This window comes from Leptonychotes weddellii, chromosome 1, assembly GCF_054177405.1.
Source record: "Leptonychotes weddellii isolate Sample4059 chromosome 1, ASM5417740v2, whole genome shotgun sequence".
Lineage (NCBI taxonomy): Eukaryota > Metazoa > Chordata > Mammalia > Carnivora > Phocidae > Leptonychotes > Leptonychotes weddellii.
This window is the reverse complement of record NC_138369.1, coordinates 42,139,146-42,151,539: the sequence shown is the minus strand read 5'-3', so window position 1 is coordinate 42,151,539 and position 12,394 is coordinate 42,139,146. Positions and strand designations below refer to the sequence as shown.

At 38.6% G+C, this 12,394-nt stretch overlaps 1 protein-coding gene across 1 annotated transcript in view; it reads right to left on the bottom strand.

Annotated features, from left to right (window-relative positions):
* Positions 1-12,394, bottom strand: part of GRM7 (glutamate metabotropic receptor 7) — a 755,739-nt gene that overhangs the window by 129,841 nt on the left and 613,504 nt on the right. The window contains exon 6 of the mRNA XM_081820434.1: positions 3,894-4,829. Within this exon, the coding sequence (XP_081676560.1) occupies positions 3,894-4,829 (936 nt within the window). The remainder of the gene's footprint in view (positions 1-3,893; positions 4,830-12,394) is intronic.

Sequence of the window (12,394 nt, the reverse complement as noted above, 5' to 3'; positions counted from 1 at the left end):
ACCTTCTAAGTCTAGACTTTGTCTTTGACTGTGAATAATGTCTTTCTGATCTCCTGGTTCCTTGATCTCTAGACCTCCCTGTTGCTTGAGATGAGAATTAATTTATTCCTAAAGGCTCAGGAAATATTTATATGACATATTTCGTAATCCTGTGGATTAGGAAGAAAATGCTCAAGTAGTTTTAAGACGCATGCTTGGTTTGCACTGACATCCTTCCAGCATGCTCGTTACAAAGTCTAGAGTTCTATGTCCATCCTATTGCCTTATTGAACCAGTTGGGAGGGGCAGATACGCAATATTTAAAAACAAGTTCCAATGGGGATTATCATGGACACAATTTTGAGAACCACAGAGTTAAGGACCCTGAGCTGGTTCAGAGATTGCTAGCAGTAGCCCTACTTCTGTCACCTAGTGGAATAATTCTTCAATGAAGATCAAAGAATCCAATTATTTAAGTGTTGTAATCCATGCTGTTCTATTCAGTTATGTGCAGAAGAATGGACTGCGGGTGGCATTACAGAAGACATACTCCTTCCTATAAGCCATTACTCTTTTTCCAGCCTTTTTCTCTGAACAGAAAATGCCTCAATCCTTTACTTTCTCCTCTTTTCATCAACCGCCTACCCAAACAAACATATATGCCACCGAAGGGAAGACCTCTGAGACCCTCCAACTCCACTCATTTTATATCAAGGTCTACTTTGCCTTTGCAGAGCCAAGTGGCGTAGAGCTTGTCTCCTCATCCATGTATAAAAAATTGGTACACTGGTTTACCTAGAAAGTTCTCCCGACAACAACTGGCTAAAAAGATCTGGATAATCGTAGCATCTGCAGGGTTTCTCCGACTTTGGGAGGGTAGCTTGTATTCTCCCTACCTAAAGCATGCTCTTTTCCAGGCTGCATGCAAAAAAGATACGTAAGCCACAAACCAAGCCTTTGTGTTAATGGAAAACAATCTAGTCCTCTAACAGCTCTTGCCAGTTATCCACTTCACTAGACCAGCTAATAACTCCTACCGTGCTACTACTCTACTATTTGCGGTGTTTCCTTGAATCATTTCAGTCATCTAAATAGAATTCCTAAAACCAAGGATCGTTCTCTTATGGCTTAAGTTTACCTCTTCCATCCCTGACCACGCTGCATGATCCCCATTTTAAAAAATCACAGGATTAGCAATAATAAAACAAGATAACTGTAATCTCCTGCATCCTTCTTCACAAAAGCAAAAACATACTGAGTGTTGATGTTTCACAAGAAAATAAACATTTATCATCCTTTATGCTGTGCTAAGGAACTCAAGTGATAAGAAATTTCACAAAGATATACCTAGCATAATCAGAATGAACTCAATTTCCTAACACAGTAAATAGTTATTACTGAACTCACTGCCTAATCTTTTTTTTTTTCCTGTTACAATGGAATTCTTCCACTTAAAACACTTAAACTGTTTGATCTAAATAAAAATGTAAGGGCTGTGATTCTGAATATTGCTAGCTTGGCAGTGATGCCTTTTTCTGTGATCTCTGTTGCATTTGGCAATCTGCCACCTTCCACAATTTAAATTCCATGGTTTCATGTACAAAAACTATCTTTAATTTATCACTCATGCTTCTCTAGCCATATGCCTATCTTTAAGATGTGTGAATTTCCATATAAAATTCACTGTTCCCATTTGGCAATTTAGTACCTTTAATTGTGCCCATCAACCATGTAAAACATCAAAACCCATTGAGAGTATACAAAGAAAAAATATGTGTCTTCTCAACTCTAGGATACAAAGGACACTGCTTGAAGACAGCTTAATTTTTTCCTGTAATTCAGTTCTACCAGCTCAAAGCCTTCTAGAACAACTGGGATCAGTGAATTCAATTCCTGAAACCCTGCATCATTTTCAGGTTTTTAAGTGAGTCAATTATACACTTGACCTTACTGAAAAGATTCATAGTCATGACTAGAAATGGCTAGAAATGACAAATGAAATGGTAGACACGTACATCGTCAAGTATCATTACAAGACCCATCTACAAAACAGCTGCAGGAATTCCTGCCTTTTGCATTCCCCAACAATAAATTTACAAGAAAAGGATTTAATGTTTTTAACCTGTTACATAGGCAATTGTGTTTGTTTTAATAAAAAAAAATATTATTATCTTCATAGGCTTTGATGATTGTGTACACATCGTTTCCCATAAAAAGTTCAATGGTTATCAACTTACCAGCATATATTTGGGAAATTCTTTTTCTTTTTCTCTCTATTGCATTTCACTACCCTAACTCATATTTTACTATTCCCCTGGCCCAGGGATAGATAGAAGCAATAAAATGCAATTCAAGTTGGTTTCACAGACAGTAAACATGCATTATGAATTTGAAATATACTGTTGGAAACATACTATGCTTGTTGAGCATATATTTTAGAACTTCCTCTAAGACACTTTACACTAAAACCGTATCTGGAACCACTCACTGTCCTTAGTTGCAGAATTCTCTGTGGTTTTATGAGATACTCATTTAAAACAAACAAACAAACAAAAAAGCCCCCAAAACCCATACAGTCCAAACTGATAGCTTCTGAATCAAATAATTTAGGTGAAAGACATCTTCTCAGGTGCAACACCAGTCAAATGTCATTAATTATTTATATGATTCTATGAGAACAGAAGTAACAATGAAAAACTCAGATTCAACTAATTCCTAGAGGCACAGATTTGTGAATTTGTAGAGATTCCTACTTCAATCCTTGCTTTCCTCACGTAGGGGACTAAGTCCTTGAATGTTTTGTAGACTTCTCCAAAGTAACATGGAATCAGGCTAGATTCCCTGTGTTCTAACTTCTAATCAAGCCGTAACTGTGCTCTCTCCGAGACAGCGTGCCAGTTAGAGCTCTAGGCCTCGGTCTGGCTTCCCCTGCACCACCCTGTCAGAGCTGACTTCACTGAATGAAGGACAACACATCTTATTAAGATCAACACATTAGAACTGCCTCATTTGCATATACACAAAACCATATCCAGGTGAGTATAAAAGTCAGACGTGTATGAATCTCATCTAGAATCAATGCTTTAGTTTTGCCTAATTTGCACGCCTGTCAAACCCACAGCTAGACATGCATTAATCGCTTTAAGAATCAACACATAGGGCTGCCTAACTTACAGATTTGTAAAAATGCATAACTATATGGGGGCGCATGCACACTAGCCTTGTCTAGGACAACGTGTTAGGGCCCACTAATTTTGAACTTCCGAGGCTCGATGACACTAGCTCTACTGCATACTGTCCCTCCCGCTGCTAGAAAGTTGAGTCTCTGGTATCCCTCTGAATCACTTGATGTGATTCATGTACATCTAGTTTTAGGGAGCCTAGGGTGGAATGATAACCAGAATCTTCCTATATTCATCTATTATATATATACATACACATGTAATATGTAAATGGGCAACTCTAATATATTGTGTTGCTCACACCCTAGATCCAATCCACAGTGACAGCCTAAATGGTCACTAAGAAGAGTGAGAGAGAGCTAGTAATGACCATCCTCATCCTAATGAGGGATTGTGGCCTTTTTCTCCTATCCCAAGGAAACATATGTATAAGAAGAGAAGGTGGGTAATGAATGCATAGGAAGGTTTAATTTGGATAGATCACACAATTTTATACTGGATAATCTCTTGCTACATTGAATAATTCTATCATGAATTAACTTGAAAAAGCTACCTTTGATTGGTTTCCAGTGAAATGAACATAGCACAGTTCCCTGCAGTTTTTAGATTTCTATAGCATTGATGCCTAGTAATTCAGGATATAAAACTTCTCACTCTGTACAATTGATTCGGTTTCAGTATTTACAAAAACACATTTCTGAAATGCACAGTGTGGTGTGCATTTTCACTTACCTTTTCCGCTGACTGAGCAGTGCCAAAAAAAATGGGAATGAAGGCAAGCCACACTATACATGTCGTGTACATAGTGAATCCAATGGGTTTGGCTTCATTAAAATTCTCTGGGACACCCCGAGTCTTGATGGCATACACAGTACATGTGACCATGAGAAGAATGCTATATCCCAAGGAGCAAATGATTTGGAGGTCTGTAATGTCACATTTGAGAACTCCCCTGGCCTGCTCAGGGTTCATTGTCTTATGTTCATCATAGTCTATGATGATGTTGGGTGGGTCAACACCAAACCAAATGAAAACACCTAGAAGCTGAACTGATATTAAACTGGAAGTTATGGCCAGCTGTGATGTTGGGCTTATGAGTCTGGGAGCTGTCACTGATTTCTTGCCCTGCTCAAATATGCGATAAATCCGATTGGTTTTTGTCAAGAGGGCTGCATAACTGATGCACATACCCAAGCCCAGGAAAACTCTCCGGAAAGAACACACTGCCACATCAGGTTTGGCTATCATCAGGAAAGTGATAATGTAGCAAAGAAAGATGCCAGTCAACAGAACATAGCTCAGTTCCCGCCCGGATGCTCGGACAATGGGCGTGTCATTGTAGCGGATGAAAGTGGCCATGACAAAGATGGTGGCGATGATCCCCAACATTGCTAGGAAGACAGGGATGACGGCCCAGGGGGAATGCCACTCTAGTTTGATGATGGGGATATCCTGGCAGCCGGTTCGGTTTTCATTGGGCCTCTGGTCGTAGGGGCAATGTTGGCATGTCATCTCATCAAACTGGTACTGGTAGCCGTCGCAAGGCTCACAGGTCCAGCAGCACGGAGTTCCCTTCTGTGTCTTCTTTCTTTGCCCCGGCTTGCATGGCAGTGTGCATACTGAGGGGGGGATCTCCCGTACTCCTTTACCCCACTGCATGTCCTCTATCTGCAGCATAAGAAATGAGAAGGAGTAACTGGCAGATTAGTTGAGAGAAAAGGGAAAGAATGGAATATAAGTGATAACAGCAGCATTTCAGACTTGACAACATTAAGCAACTATTCCCCTCCCCCCCCAGTCAGTATGAACTACAACTAAGATTTGACCCCAACCATTCTACCCCAGCATCCTTACTTCTTACCACTATGGAGTATGGCAAACCTGCTTGATTCTAAGAATTCGCTGTGGAAACTATTAAAAATACAAATCCCCTGTTCCTACCCTAGACCTGCCAAATAAGAATATGCTAAAAATAAAAATAAGTAAAAAGACCTTTGGATCTTCAACAAATGCCCAGAGGAGTCATATGATAAACTGAAATAAAAATCTTAAGAATGCGAAAATTTACATGTATCTCCCCTATTAGCTGCTTTAAAAAAAAAAAAAAAGCTTTAAATTTATTTTGAATGATATTGCAATGTTGACTACCTTCCCTAAAATTCTGTAGGCCTCACTGCCATTGTCAATGAGAATTTTTGAAGCAAATTCAGTCTAGTCTACTATTTATCACCTAGATCAACAAGGTTCGTTACTGAAGGCTGTAATGGTAGCTGACTTATATCTAAGTGATTGGGAAGCATTTGATTAAAAAAAATTATATGGTCTAGAAACCTTTTTGTTTTAAAGATCTTATTTATTTATTTGACAGAGAGAGATAGTGAGAGCGCACAAGGGGGAAGGAGCAGGGGGAGAGAGAGAAGCAAGCTCCCCACTGAGCAGGGAACCCAATGTGGGGCTTGATCCCAGGACCCTGGGTTCATGACCTGAGCTGAAGGCAGATGCTTAACTGACTGAGCCACCCAGGCATCCCCTGAAAATCCTTCAATATTGGTCATGTACCTACCTGGAGATGAAATTTAAAACTAAAATACTATATCCTAGAGGAGGATGAATGTGGATTTGCTTACTTACAATAGTGGTTTTCTGGAGTGGAATTCATTGTCAATAGTGTCGTGAGAAATAATACCATTAGAAACAAAGAAAAAGTACTATTGGGCTGAAATTTCATTGTAGCAGAGATCTCCCATTTGCCAGCAGAGCATCTACTCTTCCTCCTTCCTGGCGTCAGTTCCTCAGGTCTATTTTGTATGTGCTTGCTGTAAGATGCAACTTACAGGGAAGCCCTGTGGCAGGGACAGGCATGGGGAGGGAGGTTTGCTCACATGACCCAATCTCCACCAATCAGTGTATTGCACTGGTTCTCAAGCTTGAGCATTCATCAGGATCACTAGGAGGACTCCTTATCACCCAGTAGGCTGGTCCCCACAGTGGAATCTTTTGGTTTTTTAGGTATGGGAGCGGATCTGAAAGTATGTGTTTTTTTTTTTTTTTAAGGATTTTATTTATTTGACAGAGAGACACAGCGAGAGAGGGAACACAAGCAGGGGGAGTGGGAGAGTGAGAAGCAGGCTTCCCGCGGAGTAGGGAGCCCAATGGGGGGCTCGATCCCAGGACCCTGGGACCATGACCTGAGCCAAATGCAGACCCTTAATGACTGAGCCACACAGGTGCCCCAAGAGTATGTATTTCTAACAAAATCTTAGGTGATGTTGCTGGCAGTTCTCTAGGGACCACACCTTGTCAAAAACGGATACATTCCAACCCCCTACCCATAGAATATGGGTCAGGGACAGGATCATTATAGAATGGAAAGGAATTTAATTTTACCTTTACTAAGATTACACACAATAAAAATCTTTGTTTTTGTTGGACTGGCAATTTCTAGGATGTAAAGATGCCAGTACTCATGGCTATAATAAGGAAGGAGTTTGTAAGAGAAAGAAGTCAACTCAAAGGAAAGGATTACTGAGAAAGAGAAGAGAAAGATTATAATCTGTGTGAGCTACTTGATATAGCCATGCCTGAAGCATGTGCCCTAGACCTCACCATTATGCAAGCCAGTAAGCTCTGCTATTGCATTTCAGGACCAACAGTCCTGAAAAAATATGTACTAAATAAACACTTTCAGTATCTATACGTTGCAAAAGGTGTCCTAAGTCAGCAAATTAATTTACAGGATAAAACCCAATGAACAAATTTAACTGATATTCCCCATACATTTTTAATACAGTTGGACCAAAAAATAGGTTAGAAAAATACTGGAAAACCTGAGGCTTTTAAAAAAAATGTATAATTTTAAGAGATAAGGGGGAAAGAAAAGGAATTTATTGCTCTTGGAAGTTTAGTGCCATATTAAAACAGGGTGCAATGTATAGCAGGGTCTGATACTTCCATCAAAACTTGAATGAGAACTATATTCAAAATCTAAATCAAATGCAGGTAACTCTGAAAAAAATGGCTCAGGGATTAAGCTTCATAAAGTATCATAACCTTCTATGGTTGAATTTAAACTTTAAGCAGAGACCCAAGAATCGTCAGATGACTCGTGTAAACTCATTTGCCTGAACGCAAAGCCCAAGTCAGCACTAGTAAATCTTGCTAAATATAAAACATAACCATCTCTTTCTCAACATCATCATTTTTGAGGCAGTAAGTCACTGGCAACCATCCCAAAGTCATAGAATTAAGGAAATAATTTGTAATAAGAGAGGAAAAGATACGCATTAACTTTACAAATGTCAAATTGTAAGAAGTTGGGACCTAAAAAACTGCTATTATTAATACAAACATTTCCCAATGTCAAATTAAAAGGTCCTGCTCATGGTTAATAAGAAAGATTAACAACAACAAAAAAACCCTATAAATAAATTTCATTAGCTAAACTTGAGATTGCCTGATTCCAACACTAGTAGATAGTAATATGGCATATGATTAAACTCGATCTATGGGAGTAGATGTAGGGCTTTATATAAATATAAAAACAAATTATCATTATCTGTAATATTTTACAGCCAATTTGAAATGTTGCCAGCTCACTATTTTTTCCTCCCTTGGAATAAAATAGAATTCCCAGCAATGCCAAATTGCCTTCTTTCCCCCCTTAACTTATCCAAATATATACAAGAGCTGTAACTACAAACATTACATTGACTGATTACTTAATTTGTTTTCAATTTTCATTTAAAGTATATCTCAACTCAGTTTAATTGTATATATTATAGCAACAAAGTTGCCTCTTGCACCAAATGAACAAAAGTCTAATTTACTTGCTTTGCCAACAAAAATCATTATTGAAAATATACTGTGTTGAATGAAGGTACCAACTAACCTTTAAAAGTTTTAGTGAGAATGTTTTTTAAAACGATACATTTGATTTGTGTGTATTTATACCCAACCACACAAACTCAGTGACTTGTTTCATGAGAAGAAACAGTCAGCTGCAAATGCCTATGGGTACTTATTGAAGGGAGAATAATCATTTAGGACTACGAAAACTCAAGTATAATTCAATTTACTTTGCCAGAGGCTAGTGGGAATGCAAATTTCAATTTTATTTTGAACACTGCAACAAAACCATGTTTCAGTTAGCCATACTTGGAAAGCCAAAGTTAAGGTGCAGAAAGATTAGAAAAAAAGTGCTAAAATGTTTACTACTGCTATTTTCTTTAGAAGATATAGTTCTAGGGCGCCTGGGTGGCTCAGTTGGTTAAGCCACTGCCTTCGGCTCAGGTCATGATCCTGGAGTCCCGGGATCGAGTCCCGCATCGGGCTCCCTGCTCGGCGGGGAGTCTGCTTCTCCCTCTGACCCTCCCCCCTCTCATGTGCTTTCTCTCTCTCATTCTCTCTCTCTCAAATAAATAAAATCTTTAAAAAAAAAAAAAAAAAGAAGATATAGTTCTATATTCTCTGATAAGGATGCATTTTCTTCCTGGACACCAATGTTTATGGATATTGGATACTGGATCTGCTCAGTAGCTGCCTCATGGGGAAGAGATGTTGAAATCCTAGCTGTTAGCAAGAGAAGAGAACTTTATTGATAGTAGCATCAATTAACACAATGTGTGGCACATAGATTATATGGGTAGGTAGATCAATGGTTTAGGAAAGAAATAATATAGAGTTCTGTCAATGAAAGCAAAAATAAGCCTGATGTAGAGTCCCAGTAAAGTGTTCTTCACTCTTAAAAGAGACACAAATTAGAGATATAATGTCTTTAGTTTTTGAACTTTGATGTGTGCAAACATGATGTATGGAGCTGCAGCAGCCATTTTTTAACCATGAAGAGACAAGCTACGGGAAGAAGTCAATATACTGAGGATAGAAAAAAAAAAAAGATAAAAAATAATTTGTGTCAAACAATGAATCATGGAACACTACATCAAAAACGAGAGAAAGAAAGAAAAGAAAGAAAAGAAAGAAAAAAATAAAATTACCAACTCTCAAAAAAAAAAAAAAAAGAATTTGTGTCTTTGATGATGTTGAAATAACTTCTAGGCCCAAGATGGAGCCACTCCTTCCCAGGCCATGTCAGCAAACCAAAGTTAGATAGGTTCTGTGTCCCTATAAACAGGCTCCACTTGACCAGACACAGAGTGTATCCAGTCAGCTAGTCCCCAAACACCAAGCCAACTCTGAGCCTTCTCACCCCAAACAAGATTAACTATATGGCCCCAACCAATTAGGTATTTTCTGTTTGTCTTTTCTTTGTTTAATCTTTATCCTGTAAAAAGCTTTCTGCCTTCCACCCCATTTTGTGGTTCTCTGCAAGGAGACTGTCTAGTTCATGAATGTTAAGATTAGTTAGTATCATCTAAATTGTCTTTATTAATCATTCTTTAACAGTGGCATAATGATATCACCAAATTAACCAACACACATACCATGGTACCCCTGAATTTCAAACATGAAATGATAAACTTTCCTTACTGGATGACCAACACTTCCTGGATAGTCTACTACTTGCAATGAAACATTCCAACAAATACACTTTTTCTTACTTCTGCATCTGGTATGTGAAGACCTTCTGACTGTTAGGCAATTAGCCAGTAATTCAAATTCCAACAGGGAGAGTAGGTAGCTCCAGAAGGAAGAGGGATTTTCAAAGCACATATGATCAGACACATTCGTCTTGTCTCCTGGGAATGCTCCTAAAAGAGAGTGGTAAAGCCCTAGACTCTGAACATCAGCTGTGACTCCACTGCTTCTGGCTCGGAGAGAAACAATGAAAAAGCACCTGTCAGCTAAAGTTCTCTAGCACATGTGACTGGCAAAGAAAAATTGGGGTCTGGCTCTAGTAGAGAGTTCGCTACTCCACAGGGAAAGTGCAGACCTTATAATCACTGGAATTTTAAAACAAAACCAAATTAGTTGCTGTCTTACTGCCAAATGCAGAACTCAAACAGAGATAGAATTTTTATAAACACTGTTTGGTGCATCATTTTTATCTAGAAGAGATCTGTTCTTTTCCCTACACAGACATTTTCTATATGAAAGAAAATTTTGTCGCTCCAGGGATATTTTCTTTAGTGAAATTCCATTTGCATGTTTCCAAAGCTTACTCTGAAGACCAAGCTGGCTGGTGCTTTTATTGCATAATTCTCTACAATATTATTTTTTTTACTTATTAAAACCGTAATAGAATGAACTAATTTAAAAAGAGCTTTCTTATTAAAACACCATTTGTTCATTAAAATACATTTGTCCTGTCTAATTTATGGAAAAGGCTTTTTAGGAAACATGCAAAGGAATGTTGAATTTTTGATACTACAAAAGAGCCAGGTTTCGGTTCTAGGAGGGGGGCAGAGTGGTCAAGGTGAAGGGGCTACTAAGAGCTTCACAAGGAATTCTGTAGCAGCACTCAATGACTTTTTTTCTTTTCTTTCTTCCTTCTTTCCTTTCTTTTTTTTTTTTTTTTTTAAGACTGAGTCTCTATTTTTAAACTTTAGGCAGCATGACTAGACATGAAACAGAGTTTCAGGGCTGCTATATTACAATAAAAACACTAATTCAGATTATACCTATTCAAACCTTAATTATAAGAATCATCGTTTTTGTTTGTTTGTTTGTTTTTTTAATGTACTCTAGGAAGAATGTTAGGAATGGCTTTTTGCTATGGTGGACCCTGGGCATTCATGGAGGGACCCAAGCTTCATCTCACCGCAAAGCTCCTGGAGGTCCAAGATGCAGATAAATTTTTGCTGTTATAGACTTGATTTTGAATTAAGCCAGTGGCTCCCAAACTTGCCTACACACGTGAATCACTTGGGGGATTCTCTAAAATTTTCAAATAGGCATCACTGTGTTTTAAATCTCCTCAGATGAAATGTAGACAGGTTTGGGAACTACTGAATTACATTCTCTGAAGGGTTGGGGTTTCGAAGAAAATCTTTGCGCTTTTTAAAGAAGCTACTGACCGTAGAGATTTACTTCCCTGGACTTCTATTCTTGACCTTATGATGCAGCATCTCTCGTTAAAATTCTGAATGGGTGACAGAAAATGCTCAGTGATACTCTATTATGATTTAATGGGAAAGTATGAAGCTGTAGTGAAATTACAGATTTGCATAGTCAGTAAAGTCTCTAGACTTACATTTCATAATGTCATTGCCCAAACAACTTAAAATGCCTACAGCAGCAGAACATATAAAATAAACAAATGACGTGGGTGGGAATAAGACAATTCTGTCCCCAAAACAACCGAGTCTAAAGGAACACAGTACAATTATGCATACTTATAAATACGTGTTAAATTATAAATCAGGAACAGATTTCATAATAGTTCTGCCTAAATGATCTGCATTCACTGTTTCAATGCCTGCATTTCCCTCAAATACAAACAATGGGGTGGTGCTTATTCTCAAATGTATATAATTAAAACATCCCAGATTAATTGAACAGTTTGCCCCTCAAGTCAATCTAGGTTTCTCATTCTCTATGAAACTTTTCTATATCTCTAACTAAAAGGAATGACTATACTTGCTTTCAGCACTTTCTTCCTCCACCGCCCGCCACCGCACCCCCCCCAACAGCTTTATGTGGAACCTTCTGATTTTTTATAAGGTTGATGCCTTTCAAAAGATATCATGTACTCTGAGGGCCAAACAATGCACATCTGCTGACACTAGCTAGCCGTCACTTTTGGAAACAATACTGTCACTAGAGGAGCCATCGCCTTAAAATGTATATGCTCATATCAGTGAGATCATATGATACATGTCTTTCGAGATATTCTTAATTGTAGGAAACAAACTGAGGGTTGCTGGAGTGGGGGTTGGGGTGGGAGGGATGGGGTGACTGGGTGATAGACACTGGGGAGGGTATGTGCTATGGTGAGGGCTGTGAATTGTGTGAGACTGTTGAATCACAGATCTGTACCTCTGAAACAAATAATGCAATATATGTTAAGAAAAAAAAAAAAAGAAGAAGAAGAAGGTAGCGGGAGGGGAAGAATGAAGCGGGGGAAATCGGAGGGGTGGACGAACCATGAGAGACGATGGACTCTGAAAAACAAACAGGGTTCTAGAGGGGAGGGGGGTGGGAAGATGGGTTAGCCTGGTGGTGGGTATTGAGGAGGGCACGTTCTGCATGGAGCACTGGGTGTTATGCACAAACAATGAATCATGGAACACTTCATCTAAAACTAATGATGTAATGTATGGGGATTAACATAAGAA